This window comes from Phalacrocorax carbo, chromosome 4, assembly GCF_963921805.1.
Source record: "Phalacrocorax carbo chromosome 4, bPhaCar2.1, whole genome shotgun sequence".
Classification (NCBI taxonomy): Eukaryota; Metazoa; Chordata; class Aves; order Suliformes; family Phalacrocoracidae; genus Phalacrocorax; species Phalacrocorax carbo.
Genome location: NC_087516.1, coordinates 53,748,095 through 53,767,874, shown reverse-complemented (window position 1 = coordinate 53,767,874; position 19,780 = coordinate 53,748,095). Strand labels below are relative to the sequence as shown.

The 19,780-nt window shown below is 42.4% G+C and overlaps 1 protein-coding gene across 11 annotated transcripts in view; it reads right to left on the bottom strand.

The window, feature by feature from the left end:
* Window positions 1–901: 901 nt before the first annotated feature.
* Window positions 902–19,780, bottom strand: part of BMPR1B (bone morphogenetic protein receptor type 1B) — a 252,620-nt gene continuing 233,741 nt past the window's right edge. For all 11 annotated transcript variants that reach the window (XM_064449982.1, XM_064449986.1, XM_064449978.1 and 8 more), the window contains 7 exons: window positions 15,012–15,108; window positions 14,081–14,219; window positions 8,918–9,110; window positions 8,190–8,487; window positions 5,697–5,872; window positions 4,189–4,319; window positions 902–1,861 (listed from right to left, as the gene is read on the bottom strand). In XM_064449982.1, the coding sequence (XP_064306052.1) occupies window positions 1,736–1,861; window positions 4,189–4,319; window positions 5,697–5,872; window positions 8,190–8,487; window positions 8,918–9,110; window positions 14,081–14,219; window positions 15,012–15,108 (1,160 nt within the window). In that variant the 3' untranslated portion in view covers window positions 902–1,735. The remainder of the gene's footprint in view (window positions 1,862–4,188; window positions 4,320–5,696; window positions 5,873–8,189; window positions 8,488–8,917; window positions 9,111–14,080; window positions 14,220–15,011; window positions 15,109–19,780) is intronic.

Sequence of the window (19,780 nt, the reverse complement as noted above, 5' to 3'; positions counted from 1 at the left end):
TAATCAAAGCAGCATTGTAAGGACTTATTTAAAAATTAAACTGAACACCATCTAGTGAAACAGGACATAGGCAGGAAAAAGAATTAAAAAAAAAAAATAAAAGAAGGGTAAAGAAGGGTAAACTGCTAACTCCCATACAGCTCAGCTTTGATAACCCAGTGAAAAACAGAGACCTTTCCAAGGAAAATACTTAAAGGGGAATATTTCACCTCTTTCCCCTTCTGTAGTTTTAACATCGCAGCAACTGCTGCAGCCCCAGGAAGGAGGAAAGGGGAAAGACGGTCAATACGTTTCCCGTTGCTCTTCTCTAAAAGCTCCTCTTGCTGGGAACCACGATGCTATGCAGCCCCAGCTTGGCAGCAGAGCGGGTCACTACAGCGCGGTGGCTCCCAGAGGCTTCGAGGCTGCTGGAAGGCCCCATGAAACAGCAAGGCAGATGAAGCTTGAGCCAAACTGTTTCGTTTGTTTCGAAGTGCTGGAGGCACCTGCCTGCTGCCGGCCGCGGTGCCCGGCTCTCACCACGCAGCCAACTCCCAGGCTCCTTCCCTGTCGGCTTCCTACTGCGGCCAGGAGGCACCAGGTCTCCTTATGCTTAAAGAAAAATTGCTGCCACCCCAAAAATGGGAATTTTTGAGGTTTTCACTTTCCCTTATAAAAGAGAACACAGATTATATTTTTTTTCCAGCTGTGGTTATAGATGGGTACCTCACTTTTACACAGATGAAAGAGCAAGTTAATAATTTTTCCTCACAAGGAACTTCCTCTTACCCAGTGGCTGTTTATGTAGGTCACAGCAGTTTCAAATTTACCCGCAGATCCAAATGCATGCCTCATTTCCACTCAAACACAGAATACTTTATTTTTGCGGGGGGGGGGGAGGGGGGGGGGGGGGGGGAAGAAAAGACAAAAAAAGGGGCATTTGTTTGCCTTCATCCTGGTATCACACCCATCAGATTTCCCGGAAACGTGAAAAGCTTCCTCAAACAAGCAAGTCACATTGAACCATATTGATACGGCTCCCAGTAAACAAAGTATAACCTTCCCTGGGACAGGCCACCCGCAGGAACCCGGCTGCCCAAGCCAGTGATGACAGGGACATAACTGGGCTCCATCTCTATGCTGAGAGAACTGCTCACAGGGGCAGGGCTATGGAAAGTCATCTCCGCAAGCAGACGGCTTTTAAGACAGTTTCCACTACAGCTCCTACGCAGACCCTCTCTCCTTTTTTTTTTTTTCTTTTGTTGTAAATGCTGGAGTGCAATAGTCTCTTTATAAATGAAAAAGTCACTTTGCTTTCATTTTCAGCATAGTTTCTTCCAATTTTTTTTTAATGTAACAATATACATCTTTTTTACTTCTAACCAAAAGTTTTATTTTCATAAAATTTAAAGCAGTATCTTTTTAAACAATCAAAATAATAATAATAACAATAATAATAATAAAATAATAAGTGGCTTTCATGGAAAGCAACATGCATAATCTTAAACCAGTTACTAAAACTGTATTTCCCCATGTAAACAAGGGCAGACAAGCCTCTTCCGATCTTGTATGTCAAAATTCAGCTGATTTTTGCAAAGGATAGTCTCAAAATCTGTCAAACAAACTTACAGCTGTTTTTAAGCATGACTGGATTCAAGGTACTTATTACCAAAGACTTCCAATACCTCTTCAGGACTTCTGCCTGCACGAGAAAGTCCGTTTCCATGGGCCTTCATGAGAGCTGCCTCCAGCCAAGTCAAAGTTTAATGTCCTGCGACTCTGACATTTTGGCAAGTGTTTTCTTGACCCGCAGGGCTGTGAGCCGGGAGGCGGGGTTGTGAGCCCAGCACTCCATCATCAGCTTCCCCATCTGCCGTAGGCACTGCAGAGAGAAACGGGAGAGAAAATCCCACCTGGGTCAGTAGAAGAGGAAATTGCAGTTGGTGGCAATGCCAAAAAACTGAAGGGAAAAGGTCTTTTCTAAGGGCAGCCAAAAAAAAGAAAAAAAAAAAAAAAAAAGCAACATGCTGGCTGGTATCACTTTTCAAGAGCTTGTGTTTTCTATATATTAAGACGAGTTCTCCAAACATGGCAATTACTCTTATAATGTATGACAAGTTATAGTCTAGACTTGCCTTTACACCCCACAAAAGCACTTTCCTTACTTCCCCAAACCCATGCAGCCTGACCCGCACAAGCGTGGCTCTGTAAGGAAGCCCTTTGCTGTACAAATTCAGTGGAACTCGTTTTCCGCAGCCAGCACCCGGTCCCCGGGGTACAGCCCAGCATGAGCACGCACCCACGGCTCCTGCCCAGCCACCCCTGCTGGAACGCCGCCGCCGCCTGCGAGCACCCGGCTCGGCTCTGCCCTGATCCGCTCCATCCCCTGCTCGCGTCCGAAACGTAGCCAGACCTTCCTCCAGCTCCCAGCAACAACTCTTTTTCTCACAGCATCTCAGCACTGCCTTTGCCATCCTGGAAAAGGAGTACACATCCCTGCTCTGTGTCTACCACCTTCTTCCAAACATGAAGCACCATGTAAGCCACCGCAGCCGGGTGGTGACACCATCAGCCTACAGACTTACGCTGCCTGAAGATTTGCTCCCTACAATAGGAAAAGAGAAGTTTTCCATCTCATCCAACTTGCTGTTTTCATGAGCCTGCTGGCCCTGAAAGGCATTAAGCTTAGGCACCACCAACAGTGCCCAGACCAGACTAATACATTTCAGACTAATGCGGATTTTTATAAACGCATTTTGGTAATACACAAGGTTTTGTGCACTAACAAGTTTCCTTCTCATTGCTAGAATGACTACAATGGGATTAGCGAGGACGCTTTAGCATCAAGAACAGTTATTTCAACAAGCCTCCCCAGTCCCCAATACGTGTCGTGGCAGACCAAGCATACACTGTGTGCCACCACACAAACGCCCTTCCCGGGATCGATACTGACAGCACTTCCTCTAGTGCTTCTATTCCTGGTCTGAAGACTTAGAGAGATTTAACTAGGGAGGGGATGAGGCAGGTGAGTCTCGGTTAGGTCTTCCACACTGGCAGCTGCACAAGTCCTTGAGCCTACCAGGGAGGTTGTTTTTTTTCTTTCCCCCTGCACATTCCCAAATTGCCCACATCTCATGCCACCTAAATCCTTCATCTACCTGCAGAATATTCATCTACACAGTGCTATTCCCAAATGGCAACTGGCTTCTGCGACTGTAGAAAACTTTACAGCATTAAACTGTACCAATTAACATGATTAATGAACCCTCCTCCATAGCATCTTGAGAGCAGTCAGCAGGTTTGCCTGCAGTACCTTAACTGTTTGTCTCCAATCCCACAAGCATCACTTTGCTTTGTTACAGATGCTCAGCAAGGGGAGTTCAGAATCTCCCGCAGCCCTCTCACCTCCTTGTTTGGAGGTGGAAAGCATTTTCTGGATCCTACGACTCCTCTGAAAGGCCACATCTGTAGCCCTCTTTGCTAAAATGAGAAAAGGTACATGAGCAGTGTTTCTGTAAGATGTAATGGGGTGAATGACCCTCCTCAGTGCAGCCCACCTACTGTGGTCAGTACTATTGCTTATCAATACCGTAAGAGTGAAACTTAATATCTTGGGCTCATGTTAGTGTAAAATCAGGGTAAAATCACGTTTCCAAGCCTGCACACCTGTGATCACAGGAAGCTGTATGCTCATTTCATTTCAAAGAGACAGGAGGTTTTTTTTTCTTTAAAAAAATAAAAGGGAAAAATGTTGGAATCACAGCACACACATCAGTACATGCTGAAGTAGCTGCCAGTAAACCAAGTATGCTGCCACTGCACTATACACTACATAATAATTTCTCTTTCAAAAGTTTGGGCTAGCCACTGATTTAATGCTATTAGTGACAGGAGCAGAAAGCAAAATAAGTGCAAGAGGAGAACAGACAGACTAAGAACGTCTGAGCACAGCCTGCTGTTGCTGTTGGATCTGGTAGTCAGCACACAAGGAACCCGCTTGCAAATATCACAGGCTATGGCCCCTGGGGCTCTGAAACTTTCAGTGGGGATAACTGAGAAGGTTGTGCTCCTTCCCAAGCCCTGTTACACCATGAGTGGTGCTAGCAGCAGTGGCAAAGCTCCTCCTCACTCAAAATGATGCAGAACTGGGGCAAACGCTCTCACTAGTTCTGATCAAGAACACAGGCTGCTTTTTAAGAGGAACAGTACCTCATCACTGCTCCATCTGTTGGGAAATGAAGGGCGTAGTCTCTTGATGCACACAATCTCCCGCATGTCCTCATACGAAGGGTCGCTGGGCACCAGGTCGTGGTACGGAAGCTGGTATTCCTCAACTATTCCTGAAAGAAGCAATTTGTTGCCCATCACTTACAGAAGGTACCTTCCACTATCCTCTTCCCCTCTCATGTTATAACAAATTGACCATACTGTTTAACAATTAGATGTACTTCTTAAAAAAGGCTTCCCTATCCTGAAAGTTTATTCCAGAGTTAAGTTCCAACGTAACCATTGCTGTGTAAAGACTGGCCACGTATCTTAATTGGAAAGTGTAGTTACTTGCAAAGTGAGACAGCTTCTACCACCGCTGTTCAGTCCAGCAATCTCCAGTAAGTTATCACAGAAAGAACTATTAGCATAGGGCCTGTATCAGAGTAATTCGGCAGAGAATTAACCTTGAGTTAGGTCTCCTTCCTATCAGTGGACCTGGTATATCTTAAAGGGCATTTCTGTGCCTTTTCACAAGAGGGCAAGGTACCATTCTTTGTGCAATGACAACACCACTACTACGGATTTTGCGTCATATCATTGCAATACACCTTACCAGTTTGTAAACACAGGGATCACATTGCTCGTCAGTGAAATTCAGCTCCCCTAGGGTAAGCATGGAGTGAGCATGCAGCACAAAACTGCAGGCTTTAAAGACCCATGAAGCCTGGTGAAGGTAGCGTAACCCCGAAAGAGACATGCTTTACTCTTTACACCAATCTGGCACGTAACCGCTGCCAAGCCATTTCTCTGCATTTAGCTTTCCTCGGTGGCAAAACAGAGGTAATAACACCCACCATTTCTGCACTACACTGACCTCTACGTGCAGAAAGTACACATAGCCTATGCGTACAAGGATGGATCTATGCCCCGAGTCTGCAGCTGGCTGCACTGCTTTATCTTTGCTGTCCTCACGCTTGAACGCCTGATATCAGAAGGAAATGAGGCACATCATAGGTATGACAACGATGTAGTAAGTTCCACTTCCCTCTGTTTTTTTTCCTACTTGTCTTGTAAACAGATTATTTATTTTAAATAGTGGCACAGAATACCCCCAAATTGTTGGTCCTCCTCCTTCTATTTAACTCTAACAAAAAACAAAGAAATCACTTTTCTTTCTGCTAAAATACCTGAATACCCCAGTACAGCAAAAATGTGTTGCCATAGGAAAAGGCCCCAAAATGAGTTCCACATTCCTCCTTCAGTGCAGGCATCCAGTGCCTTCAAACAAGCCATTAAAATACAGTCTAAACCTTTGCTGTTGGAATGTTGACTGATGCTTTAAAGTAAGTTTCAACATGAGAACAGATATTAGGAGAGTTACCTGTATGGTTTATCCACATCTGTTTATTACAGTAAAGATAATTACCCAGAGAAAATGATGTAATGGATGATTTGGGTTATAAATGGGGTTCACTGACACAATCAAAAGCGATCTCCCAGCTCTTTACCTCCTGAAACGCATCTCCTTGCTACCTCCCAAAGGATGAGTCCAAAACTGTACATATCAGCCATGATGTACGACTGAAAGTGATTTCTATTCAAGCTTTCATCCAGCACCTCAGGAGGCATATAGCGTTTTGTTCCTACACGGGTATTTGGAGGTATGTCTACCTCGTTTGTATCACTAAAAGAAAAAGAAGGGGGAAAAAGGGCATCAAACATGCAATAAAGTGCTTTGAACAGAAAGCAATTTAGATGGGAGAAGTAGTAAATTCACACCACATCCACTCTCAAACAAGGTCAGAAGTAATGCATAATCTTAATGGAACAATTCTTACAAGGAAAGCCTCTTAGTGTGAAGGCAACCCTCCTTAAAAGGCTGACCTGCCTGAGGCTACGTTAAGCATTCAAATGCAGAACCACAATGGAGATAAGACTCAACAGGGATGCTGTAACGTTTGTGAGATTTCATTAGCGTTAGCCTGAGCTCTAATGCTGGTGATAACAATCAAATCTTCATTAAATGCTGTTTTCTTAACATACTCCACCCCCTAATGCTTTAGTCTTAGCAATTAGGGAAGACACTAAATAGCTGGGGCAGTATCACTTAGCTGTAGCAAATAAGATCTGCAAGGAAGATGAGTCTAACTATTTTCTGTGCATCCATTATATTTGGTATCTCCCAACCTTTACACATCAAGGTGTGTAAATGCAGAGACTTCAATGTGCAAAAATTTCTAACCAAATGTGTCACACCTCACACATTGACCAGAAGAGACAACATATATTTAATGGGAAGCAAATTCCCATGTGACTGGATTTTTTTTTGTATTAACCCCAATTCAGCTGTATGACTTTTAATGTTTTAAAAAGTTTAATATATGGCATATATTTTTGCTTAGAAAGGTCTGTTTTTCTTTCTCAATCTTCAAAATGTAATCATTTTAAATGTGATGGATACAACAAAATCTCACAGAATAATTATACAAGTTCTTCCGTAATTTTCTTCACCTCCAGCAATTTTCTTTACCTACAGTTATGAAAATGCCAAAAAAAGCTGAGCCTGAGGTACAACCAGTCACCTACACAGTCATTAAATCATACATATGCTGGTGACATTTCTGTATACCTCCAAGGATGTAATATAAATCTAGTGACTTGCACAGTCTTGCAATATTTCGAAGACAATAAGAAATGCAGAGAACTTTATTAAGCTCATTAGCTTCAGCAGAGCACACTCCTTACAACTATTTTTTCCCGTTCCCTGTCATTGCCTGAGAAATGGTGTTTAAGGAAGGATTCAGTATGAAAACAAGACAAATATGTAACGTAAATTCCATTTGGACTCCAACAAATACATATTTCACCTTCTTTTATAGCAACATTTGGTAGTTCCTAGTTCTTCTCTGTTCATAACTAAGCAGTGTGCAGCTCTACTTGTCAAGCAAGTTATACATGCAAAGGGTGAACTTCTTCCCTGAAACTTTTACAGCAAACAGTGTATTTCCAAGTTGTTATTTCCTAGGCCCCTGTTCCTCAAGGAAGAAGTATTCCTTTCTCATCTCCTAAAGAAAGGTCAGGTTCATAAAGGAAAAGCCTCACCAAGAAACCTGGTAGATAAGTGAATGGTGAGGAGAGCGCATAAAAACTGCCCTTCCTCACACTCTGAATAATTTCAGTTCAAGATTTGTACAGAATTCTCAATTTTTTTTGTGATACTTGAGGGAGCCCACGGTTTCAAAGCTGACCTCTGAAATGGAAACCTTCAGTCTCTGGCCACATTTCTGTGCATAGAATAATCAGAGACTTCTTAACACACATCACCACCACCAGGACCAGCGCTGAGAGCTCAAGCTCCTTTTGAACAGAGCTGTCAGAGAGTGAAGACTCCTTTACGAATCCCAGGAGCGCATAAGTCCTACTTGTCTGCTCTTTCTAAGTTGCTTAAACACAGAACCATTTTTTAAAAATCAAATTTAAAAGCCATTTCAAAAATCAAATCTGTACTTCGGCAATTTGATTTGTAGGAAATAAAACAAAAGGCAGCCCGAATGGGGTGCTTTTCTATAAATTCCAATTAGTAACTTGTGCAAATGATTAGTATTATTCTGTGTAAGTTGTGAGTGAATTACCTTGGGATCAGACAAGCTGAAAGCTTCAGTGACAAGTTTACTGACATGACTTGAACCTGTCAGTGCTGTGTCCTTTTAGCATATGGTAGCAATACTCAGGTTGCCGCTGAGGGCGAAGCGATGAATACTGCACCTTTACACAAGCGCAACTACTGTGCTCAGTAATGAAAAAGGGACTATTTATACATCTGCATTATGTGTTTATGTGACATCCTCATCTACACGGGTAGTCCCACCTACATACAGATGAGCATAGCATGAAAGGTATGCACACACACTGCAGGTGCTCACACGTTGCTCAGTCAACAACCAAACCAGCGTTTGCGTCCAATTTACCAACTTTCCCTCACCCTCCTCTCTTTTACTCACCTGATAAATTTAACAGCCAAGCCCAAATCTGCTATACAGCAGGTGCCGTTCTTTTTCACCAGGATATTCTTACTTTTTAGGTCACGGTGGGCAATAGCGGGTTTGCCCTGAGTACTGAAGATCTCAGTGTGGAGGTGGCACAAGCCACTGACGGAGGAGTAAGCCAGTTTTAGCATGGCTTTTGTGTCCAAGGTAGTAGATTTTAGATAATCATAAAGCGAGCCATTCTCATGGTAGTCGGTGATGAGATACAGCTGGGTCCAAGATCCTGTACCTTTAATGTCTGCAGCAATGAATCCTGCAAAAATAAGATTTTCAAATTAATATTTCTCAGGGATTTTTTGACTGCTCAGAACTCTGGACCATCAGCCACTTCAATGCTTTTATTTTAATAACATATTTCATTTCTTTTATCTTACTTCCATGCAACTATGCCTCACCTCTAGCCTTCAACGTATTTTCAGAAAGCCCAGATATGGAAATACAGGTGGCAGAAATTGATGCGCGGTGTTTGGAATAACAGCCCCCAAACCCTGTTATTTTTAAACATTTATTTATGTTTCAGTAATCCTTGAAACATCTTTCTTTTGAAAAGTGCTGGGTGGCTAATTGCAGAGCACAGCAGGTAACAAAGCACATAGGAAAGGGCATCAGACAACAGCGAATAGGCAATTATTAAACTCAAGAAACCTGTACACTATCAGATAATTCTCTTTAACTTCACTCACCAAGAATATTTTCATGCCTCATCAGGACAGTCTGGTAGATTTCTGTTTCTCTGAACCAGCTGGCCTCTTCTGTGGTAAAAAACACTTTCACGGCTACCTTTTCGCCACGCCACTTTCCCATCCAGACTTCTCCATAGCGACCTTTTCCAATCTGCTTTACCATCTGAATCTGCTTTGCGATGGTCCTTTGAACCTGTGAAATGCCAAGACGGGCGGTTACAACTTGCTCTGCAGAAACCTTCTGCATTCGCCTCCCTCCTTCTGGGTCTCCTTCCCGCACAGCAAGGCCAGTGGAAAGGGGACGGACGCGGACTTCGGCAAAGCTCCGCAACACAGATGCTCCCCGCTTCCACCAGGACGCAGTGCTGGTGAGGCCATTCCTGTCACTGTGAAGAAACCTTTCCATACATTCCCAAAACGCACCGTGGCCTCTCAAGAAAGTAAATTGGTCTGTGTGAAGGAGACAGACAATCCCTGAGGTCCCTTCCAACCTGTGATTCTGTGAAATATTTGACTACTAACCTTGAAATTTTTATTTTCCTGTCGGAGGTCGCCACTTTGTGGAATTTTTTTGTTATTTTTGGAAAAGCTTTGACAGAAAACACTCCTGGCCACCCCAACCCAAATTCCAAAGGGGTAGGTAACACATTTTTAATTAAAATGGGGATATTTGTTACATACTCAACACCACTGAGACTCAAGATTAGGGCTCACAAGAGCTGAAAGCGTATCAGCACTCCAAAACTAGCAAAATTACTGAAAGCAGCTTCCTATCACCTTCCTTGAAAATCCCATGCCTAATAATTTCAAATATATGTATTTCAAAATATAAATTTGGCGTTAGGAACCTCAGCCACTACTTACACAGTTAGAACCCACATGCCTACACTAATTTTAATAATCATCATTACATAGTAAAAAAAAAGTATGATTTTTTTTTTTTCCAAAGATATGGAAGCACAGCTTTAAATCTGCCCTTTCTAGTGTCCATAACAGCTTTATCAGTGGCTGTACTGTGAACTGATGCTAAAGCCACACCATTTGTGCAGCTGTAGCATAAGTTCAATGTACTCGGCAGCATTGCAGAGATACCCTTCATAAGGATGGCAAGACCCCACATAGCAGATGGACTGATTCTACATTTAACAAGCTTTTATGACTACAAAAAACCTCGGACAAATGGAGACGAATACATTCTTATAGACTTGAGGCATGTCCATGGATCACACATTTCTGAAAGGTCACAAATAAAATCTCAAGTAGATGCTGCAACACAACCCAGTGGCATTCATGGTTGACTCAGCCTCACCTCATCTTGACTGACCGAAATGATCAAAACTTGGTTTTAAAATCCTTTGATTCCTTTGTTATACCCAGCAGGTCCAGTGGAAACTACCAGTTCGGTATTGCAGAGCAGGACTGCCACAACCCCACTGCAGCATGAATGTATGTCCAAAGAGAAACTCAAAACCTATTAGGTAAGGTCTAGTATAATTTATTCTGTAAACAAATCACTGGGTTTCCTATTAGAAAATTTTAAAAAAGAAAAACATACAGTGGCATTAATGCAAAGCTATTTCAAAAGTCCCAGCTTTCTTCTGTCATTTAAACAGAATTCCATTTTTTTCAGCCCTGCAACGTATTATTACATTCCCATTCCAAGATGGTGGCTTCAGTGCTATTATTTTTGATTAACATCAGTTAAAGCCAAGAACAGAGATTAGCCTTAATTTTTTAAATTGATTTATACTCTTTTATACTCTCATATAGTGATTGAACAATAGTTATATTACATTGGAATTTTGCTGTAACATTTCGTAATGTCATTTTAGCATTGTTGCTTTCTATTTTGCCCATTTTAAAAATGCATCCTGAACAATAATGCAGTTATATCAAATAACTTAATTTGTGTAAATATATGTAATGGCATCATAAAGTACATGGAATTATAATACTTAATGATGAAAAGTTCCTTATTAAATTACATTAAGAAAATGAAAAACACATTTCTGTTATGGGTTTTCAGGCGGCAGAATACTATGTGAAGGGCCTTAACCTGGTTTCCTCTTGCTAGAACTGGTCAAACGATTTCCTATGAACAATTTATTTTATTTTAAGGAATTTAGCCCTTTCTCGAATCATAAACTGATTACAATTTCTGAAACAAATTGGTTAATCAAAATTGTTGGATGAACTGATTTCATAAGCATGCTGGATGATGTGTTCGTGTGAATTATTTACACTGAGTGGGGCTGGTTATTTTTATTTCTTTTCAAATCTGTATATTTTGCTGCATGAGCTCTGTGAGCAGCCAGGTAAGGTTACACGGCTCTTTGTTTCCTCTCCCTGACTGGAATCAATCCAATTACAAACTATTTCTTCTTTCTGCATTCTATTTTTCTGATGTTTAGCTAAATGTGTTCAGCTACTGCAGATGAAAACTCAGACAAGCCAACCTTTTTTTAACTGCAATATTTTGAACCGAGAACTTAATACCTGTGGCTGGGATGAAGTCCCTTAAAAGCAAAACTCACTGGAAGAAGAATTAGGAAAAAAATACATTAAAAAGTAGAGACCAAACTGTAATTCAGCAAACTCTTCCTACAGACCATAATAAATGAAATAAATGTCCCCACCATCTAATCTCCTCCCTCAGTGTTGCATGTAGGCAACAGCTTCTCCTACACACCTTGCTCTGTCAAGGCCAATGGGGTTCTTCTTGCTTGCATGGATTTGATTGTGCGACCCAGTTTGTTGGCTCAAAGCCTTTATTTACAACTTACTGTAATTTTTTCTTGGTTTTTCAATTTGACTGGCAGCATTTGACCTGCAGGAAACTTTTCTGTCAGAGGTACGAACAGGTCAGGAGAAAGAATGCTTGCTGAATGTCAAAGTACCGATAAAATCTTGGTTAATGCTTGTTTTTGGTATAATATTTGTACCCATTAGAATAAATGTTCTGCACAGAAGGAAAACATTACTGTTTAGCATAAAGCGACATTTTGTTATTGTGCAGCTTACTTTCCTGAAACAATAACTTTGGATGTTTTAGTCTTTGCATGAGAAATAATACCGTTAAAAACAAACTCTACCACAAAAAGTCTAGAGCACCATTGCCAGGCACTTTCTATATACTTGTTTCAGGCATGGGCCCAGAGGCATTAATCTGTGCATTTCTAGGGAGCCTGTAGCAGTTGTAGCTGTCTGGGAAATACAGCAAACAGCTATTAACAAGTGCAAGATTCATTATAGTGCTCATTTTTCTTCTCTTCCACAGAAAACCACTACTTACAGGGAAAGTCTAGGGAAAGACTGTATGCCTTTTCGTAGGCAAGGAGAGGGGGGAAAAGAGTGCCTTCAGGAGGAACACTGGGTCGGTCCAGTGGCTGCAAAGTCTCCAGGCTCGAAAGAGAAGGACTGGCAGAAGACAGGATGGTTTCTGCTTCATAGAGCACTGGCACAGCTCTGAGAGCTACTGAGCAATGACCCAGTCGGGATGCCACCTCGGCCATTACAGCAGTTAATTAGCAGAAGTTAGTTTTTCTGTCCACCGCAAGAGTAGACCTGGGGACCGGTAAGACCGTAGATCCCATCTTCAACGAGCTCACTGGGACACAGGAAGGCATAAAGCACAAGCAGTGTCAGCCAGCAGCGCTCCAGCTTTTTTGTCTCAAGGGCATCCTAGGGTTGAAGTATCAAGCCATGCACTGCTACGAGATGCCCCAGGGCACCTCCTGCACATGTGGGCTCCTGGAAACACATTCGCTCACAGAAGAACAACCAAGTTCCTCGTGTTTGCTCCAAATTATTATATTATTTCTGTCAGTGTAAAAGGTAGGAGCACCAAGTGCAGACCAAGACCTTGATGTGCAGGCGTTACACAAAAAAACACCAAAGGAAAAAGAGGAAGAACCCCTCATAATTAAATCAACTGGAAGCACCCATTAGGAATGGTCCTAAATTGTAAGCATGATCCTTCCCTTTCCATGGCTGTTAGGGGGACACTGGTATGGGATATGACATAGCTTTCTCAAAGCCTAGACCTAAATGATGGAGTTTCTCTCAAAATACAAAAATGACTGCAGGTTTTCCATGCTCAGCACCAGTCACAGCACCCACTTGGCAGCTTGGCTTTTTTTTCTCAATAGCTATGTTAATTGTCAGAAAATTGGATTTTTAAAAAAGTCAGTACTTTATTTAAATGGGACTCTAAGCACTTACTCCTGCCAGAAAAAATAGTGTTAGTCGGATTTTTGCCAACCACTCGGCCTGTTCCTTCATTTTAAGGAATTATACAACTTCCCATTTTATTTCATCTTTAGGGTGTAGAAAAAGGATGTGTGGGCAAAACACAGATAGTACGTAGTACTTGGAAACTGGACAACATCTACAGTAATAGGATCACTACAAACTCATAGGTTTGGGAAACCTAATGCATTTTCTCAGAGGCAGTAGTTTAAATAAGTAACCCTTTTTTTCAGTGCTAAAAAGCAATGATGACCCCCAGAAACAAAAAACCCTGGTGAACAGAACTGTTTTGCATCAGAAGGTGAACCTTCTGGCTTTTCAGCAGGTGAGCTCAGGGGATGCAGTCACCCTGGAGTCAGTTCAGAAATAATCACAAACTCCACCCGTGTGCCTTTAACCTTTGAGATTGCCACACTAAAAGGAAAACTAATTTGCTCTTGACTTCTGAATGCAAAGTGAAGTCTACTCATAAAAAGGTTCCAGGTTTGATGAATTGCCATTCCCTTTACATAACAATGATATGTCAGTGTTTAAAATGCTATTGTGTGTCACACATAAAAAGCAAGAAAATGAGATAAGCGGACCAGATGCTGTCCTGTCATTGGGGTAAATCCTGATGAATTTCTGTGAGCTCTTTTAGCTTGTACTTACCCTATGGTATCTAAAATAAGAAATGAGCTGAGGTAAAAAAAAACAACTAAATATCAGCCTTTTTGGCTTAGTCTACATGAAAAAAGGTCTCCTGCTTCTAAAGCAGCTGTTCTCCAGCTCAAATCCCTGTCATTTCTAAGAGAGAAAAAACCCTAAAACAACAACTGAGGACACATAAATATAATTTCTTGTGCCTCATTTTGTCTTCTCCCTCTCTTCCTTTTTGCCTTTTAAACTTGCACTAAAATAATATTGCTTCCTTACCAGGAGAGGGAGCCCGGAGCCGCTCCCTGAGCTCTGGGACTGCTCAATCAAATCCTTCAGGGACTCTCCAGGAGGAATGTAGGTCTCATCCTGCTCCAGCCCGATGCTGTAGCGGGGCCTCGTCTCTTGGCGTTTGTACCTGCCGTTTTACATGAAAGTGAAATTAGCTTTGAATACAATGAACACATGTGTAATGAATAATGCACATCGTCCTTTGCATTTGCTCCATTTATAGACTCACAGCTTCCTCTGCTTCCCTGAGGAATATGCTGGACTCGCTGCCCAAAATGTTCTATTTTATTTTTAGCAACTGTTTTCAGCATCAAAACTCAAAGACTGAGCGCTCTGGTGTAAGTTTGGAAAGCAACCGAATGTTTTTCTTTCAGAAACTTAAGTATATTTAAAACACAGACCAAGTAAATACCCAGTTTTGTTTTACTGACTGCAGTAGATCTTTTAGAAGCCAGAAGAGGTCAGGTCATGGGGTCTGGGACTACTTAAAAAACGTGACAATTTATTTAAACATAATATATGTAGATTATGATAACATTCTCGACATATTTACTTACATTCCTGTATCCCTCTCTTTTTTATGATCAGTTCTTTACCACATAACCACATTTAGAAGCCTTAGGTTTATTTACCCTACATAAAATTTGTCCTGTGGCTTTTTTAGACTCAGTAAAGAATAATCTGTGCTTCTACATGAATGGCTTTTTAGGATGTTGGGTGAAAGATGCTATATGAAATACATCACACAAGTTTACCTGTGACTTGCGTGAATAAAATACACGTTTTTTCCTCATCATAAGACTATAGTTTCTCATTTCTTTTCCTTAAGGTCCACTTCAATTTTTTCAAATTCCTAAGTCCATAAAAAGATAAATGTTGGGAGGAACATTAACAATCTGGTAAACGATTCCTTATTTACCTGAAGTAGCAGAATATGATGATAAGCACCAGAAGTATACTGCAAACAGTCACCGAGATCAGCAGGGCTTTATGGTGAATGTTTCCTTCAGCAAAGTCTGGGGTTAAAAACAAGGAAGGTGGAAAATTTGGGAAGGGAGGTGGTACAAAGTCAGTATCAAAAGGCACACACACCTTAAAAAGTGCAGCAAGAACAAGATTGTTTTCTTTCTTTTCTACTGAAGTGCTGTGCGAGATACCCCCGGATTCCCCCGACAATCTGTGCACTTCCTCTTTGACCCTCACTGACCAGGGCAGAACCTCGAAAGGCCTATTTGATTTTTCAGCCCTCACTCAGACAAAATATTGCAATTCCCTGTTTGGCTCTGAATGAAAAATCAATTAAGACCTGTAGCTCTGTGCCTTAACCTAAGTGATCAGCCAGGAAGTACAAAAATTACTGCCTTTATCTTAAATCACTCTTACTAAGTAGTATCCTATTGAGCAGTTAATATATATATAAAAAAGAATTATTGCATTTATCCTAGGAGGGAAGACACAGTGGAGCACCCAACCCCCAAGAAGGCAGGCCATGAGAGGCCTTGAAAATATATTTCCATCGCTCCAGAATAATCTGTCACTCGGATCCTGTTTTAGACACCTGAGCAGGAATCTTCTCCTCCATTTGTTCTATGGCAGCCCTGTGCGCCAGCAAGTCCTTCCCACCCTCGTGGGCAAAACTATCCTTCCAGCAGCTATTCTGTAAAGCATTTTGAAAATGAAATGCGTCAAATAACTTGTAGAAAATGCCATTACGTAAAAACTATTAAAAAGTTTCAGTCAATCTTTGCATGGGAGGCTCATAAAGTATACCATTAATCTCCAAATTTGTATTCTCAACTCAGGCAAGTGAGTCTGACCTTCATGCATGCTCCTCTGCTGAAAAACAAAGGAACCTTAGCGCTATTCTTTAGCCTCCCCACCTCCAAAGTCTCAAAATTATGGTATTTCAGCATGCAGAACACACACCACCCTCCCAAACTTGCTATCTGCTATAACACAAACGAGACTATGTTTTCTGAAGCTCTCCCAGCCTTGCTGTCTTGCATCTTTCACACTAATGCCGAACACATCGTAAAACGCAAGAAATCTATCTGTATCGACTTATCCTGGAACGGCACTATTACATTTCAGATTTACAAGGGTAATGAGACAAGGAGATTCCTCAGGGACTCTTGGTTTACTGTCAGGCTCTTTTATTTTAAAGATCCAGTTTCTCCTCCTGTTTTTGCCCCCAAACTATTTCTTTCCTTCCCCTTTCCACTACAAACAGAGATTACCTACTAACACACCTTTTGATCACACTGGTCATGTTTTAGCCTGCCATTACCTGCTCCGGGAGCATTAACAATGTAAACATTCAAGACACGGCCGATACCTTTGAAAGGGGACACTGACACGATGTCTATCAGGAAAACACTGGAGCCCATCATTCTCCCTGCCGCAGCAGATTTCTACCCGGCCTGTCACTCCAAGTGGGCTGCAAGCCGAAACCGAGAGCCCACTGGGGAATCCAGACCTCTCTCGCGAAGGCGATGGCTGCTCGGCAGGGCTAAGGGCTCTATTTCGTGCTTTGCAAGCAGCCTGTGCCAGTCATCTCCCTCCAAAATGTGTGGTTTGTAACAGTTTAAGATGTCACAGGCCACCAGCTGAGGAGAAGATAAACAGAGCGTGCAGACAATATAGTGGGATTTTATACTTGGGTTTTCCCACTTCACAGAATAAGCCACAATGGAAGCTGGGCTTTTGCGCTTAGCAGTAATGAAGGCTGATGTCAGACACAGAGGGAGCAATTCAGACATTGCTCATACTTGTGTATGTTAGATATTAAAGCCATGGAAGTCTGCGCATTTACACAGACACCAAGTGTTGCACTGCCAGAACTTGTAAAGCACCCATACTGTTCATGCTGCCTGTGTGTGTCCGAGTATGTAGATCTAGGAAAGGGATGATAAAGATGCTAAAATCTTGAATCAAATTCAAACTGATCATTTTTAGGGTTTAAATGATCCAAACCCTATGCTCAATGTTTCTAACGAGCTTCTCCCATTCAGAAAAGTAAATAAACGCAGTTTGATTTTCCCACAGTCCAGAAGACGTTTTGGAAGTGCTGTGTAGCTCTTAAACAAAATTCAGACTCCAACACTGCAAAATTTTTTGGTACTCGAATGCAATCACATGAAGCAATGCAAGGAAAGCATGCAAGGCACAAAGGAACGTGTCTTGATCTCTGTGCTGGGAGCGGCTGATGCAGACTGTGGCAGCAGCGAGGCTTACGCTCCTGCAGTAGGTGATGTCCCCTATGCTGATAAAGTCAGCTAACGTAGCTTTAGTAGTGGCTCACTACGGGCATGCGACTGGCTCTCAAGAGAGGAGAATAACTTCCATATGTCTTTATATTTATTTGGCTACGTATGATGAGAGGCAATACCGACGATAAGCGAGCTATTGTCTCACCTTTCAAATACTTCCTGCATTTTCAAGGCTTTTTGGCAGAATTTCATTTGCTTGCTCACTTGAGGACTTCATAAACCCACTGGTGCGTGGACAACACAAGATTAAAAGCATGCCCCCATTCTTATACCAGCAACGTCTGTTTGTTCTGCTGAACTGAGCCAGGCTGGTGCTGCAGCAGACCAGCTCTTCTCCCTTCCTACAGCCCAAGCTGTTCCCCACAGAGCAGCAGGACAAACCTCCCTTTCCCTGCACCATTTCTGGCACCTCCTTGGCCAGGTGGAGGGATGGGGCAGCTCGGCTGTAAGTCTCCTTAATCACTGGCTCATGGGCTCCGTGGTGGAGACTGTGGTGGGTACCAGCTGATGCCAGTTTATGTGATGGAGATACTCTGTCCTTTAAGAAGTCCAGCACTGTGCTTTTTAGTGTTATGTTACTTGGCAACTGCAACGTGCCAAGCAGCAGGGTCAGGGGAATAAGCAGTAGCTTCCGCAGAGGCAGCAGTGAGCGATTACCAGGAGCACGGTGCAGGGAGCGCAGAACAAACACACAGTAGGTTTGGGAAGCTTCTTCACATACCTTGGCTGGCTGATAATAGCGAAGCCCAGCAACTGGCACGCTAACAGTTTTATGTTGTACAAGAATAGTGGGGCGCGCTGGTGTCGGTGGTGAGCAGCACAGTAAGGGAGAGATGGACAAAAGGATGGTCTTTGGTGATACCAAGCGGCCTCTCAGTTATTTTCCCGTGATTTCCCCTCCTCCACCCCTCACTCCTCTCACTGCCACCCGCAGAACTGTGCTGAGGAGTGCACTGAAAATGCCACCCAGCAGGTTCAAGGGAGAAGTCAGCATATCAAAGCGAGAGGAGGTTCCTCTCCCTCCCCAGGTCCCTCCAGTTCACAATGTTATGGTTATCCGAGTAAAAACTGCAGTGAAATCTGAGGCGTGGAGACTGTGTGCACACATCAAACCCCATCATTCCTCCAATCATTCCCTTGCCCATTCATCACTGGCTCTACAGGCAGGGAGCCAGACACGGTGGCACCACCACTTCTGCTTATATAGGCTCTAAATCAGTAAAGACTTATTTCTCCTTTCGACTGGTCTCAGCCTGTGTTTTCGCTGGGATTTCCAGGAATATCTTTTATTGTTTAAAGGAGAGGTGTTGTATCAGACCCAATTATGACTCTCATTTCCTTAATAAGACAGATGTACAGCTGGGACGAGGACTTCACGGTTTCTCTGGGGTATTTTATCCTGCTAATTCTGTACCGTGATGAGCTCAAAACTTAGGCTTAGCTGCTGTTTCTTCTACCTTGCTTGACAAGCCTTGCTTTGACCAGTGTTAATTCTTCTAGCTCCCACTTTCATGTATGTGGTCCTCCTTTCTTTTCATGGTGGGGGGGGTAAAACTCACTGTGCAGCACATGCCAGGTCTGGGAGAGCACTTTGAGAACACAAGTTACTTGCCTTTGTAGGTGATACCTTGGTGCATAGGTTAATTTGCAGTTCAACAACCTCTGACCTGCAGCTGAGCGCCCTCCCTAGACTCTGTTTCCCATGGGATATGACCTCAGGCGCGCGTTCATCAGAAGCCAAATTTCTGTTTGCCTTTTAATCGCTGAGGAACAAACATATTTTTCATGGAATCCTGGAGATCAGAAGGTTGTTCCTAGAACTTTGCTTTTAAGTTCATCTTCTCTTTCTTTGTACTTGCAGTTTATGTTACATTTGATATACAATTCTAACAGTACTCAGTCAATCACAGCCTAATCTAAATGTTTCCAATGGAAGTAATTATCACAGCCACAGTACTGGGCCCCGGCAGTAGCATGTATTTGTACACAGTACTTGTACCTGGTTGCAGTGAGGATCTAGATTTCAAACTATGGCTTTTCCCTGAGCTTTCATACTAGTGTACAGCAACAACAAATTAAAACAAGCCTGGCACCAAGAATGACATATTTACTTAAGGCCCTGTCCAGCCACCTTTAATAAAACAGCTCCTGAAACGTATTTCCACAACATACTATCAGGATACCGGTAGTGCGAGAGCTTATCTCAAACAAAAGTATTCAAAATACACTGAGTGAATACACCACTTTTTGTTTGTCATACTAAAATAGACAACTTTGCAACACAGAGCAGCTAGAATCCTGCTCCAACTCAACAAAATTTTTCTTTCAACAAATATTCTCTCTGCTACTTAATGGGTCTGCCACCACAGTGCCAAAGTGATGCTTTATTTACCCCATATACACACAGAGCAAAACCAAC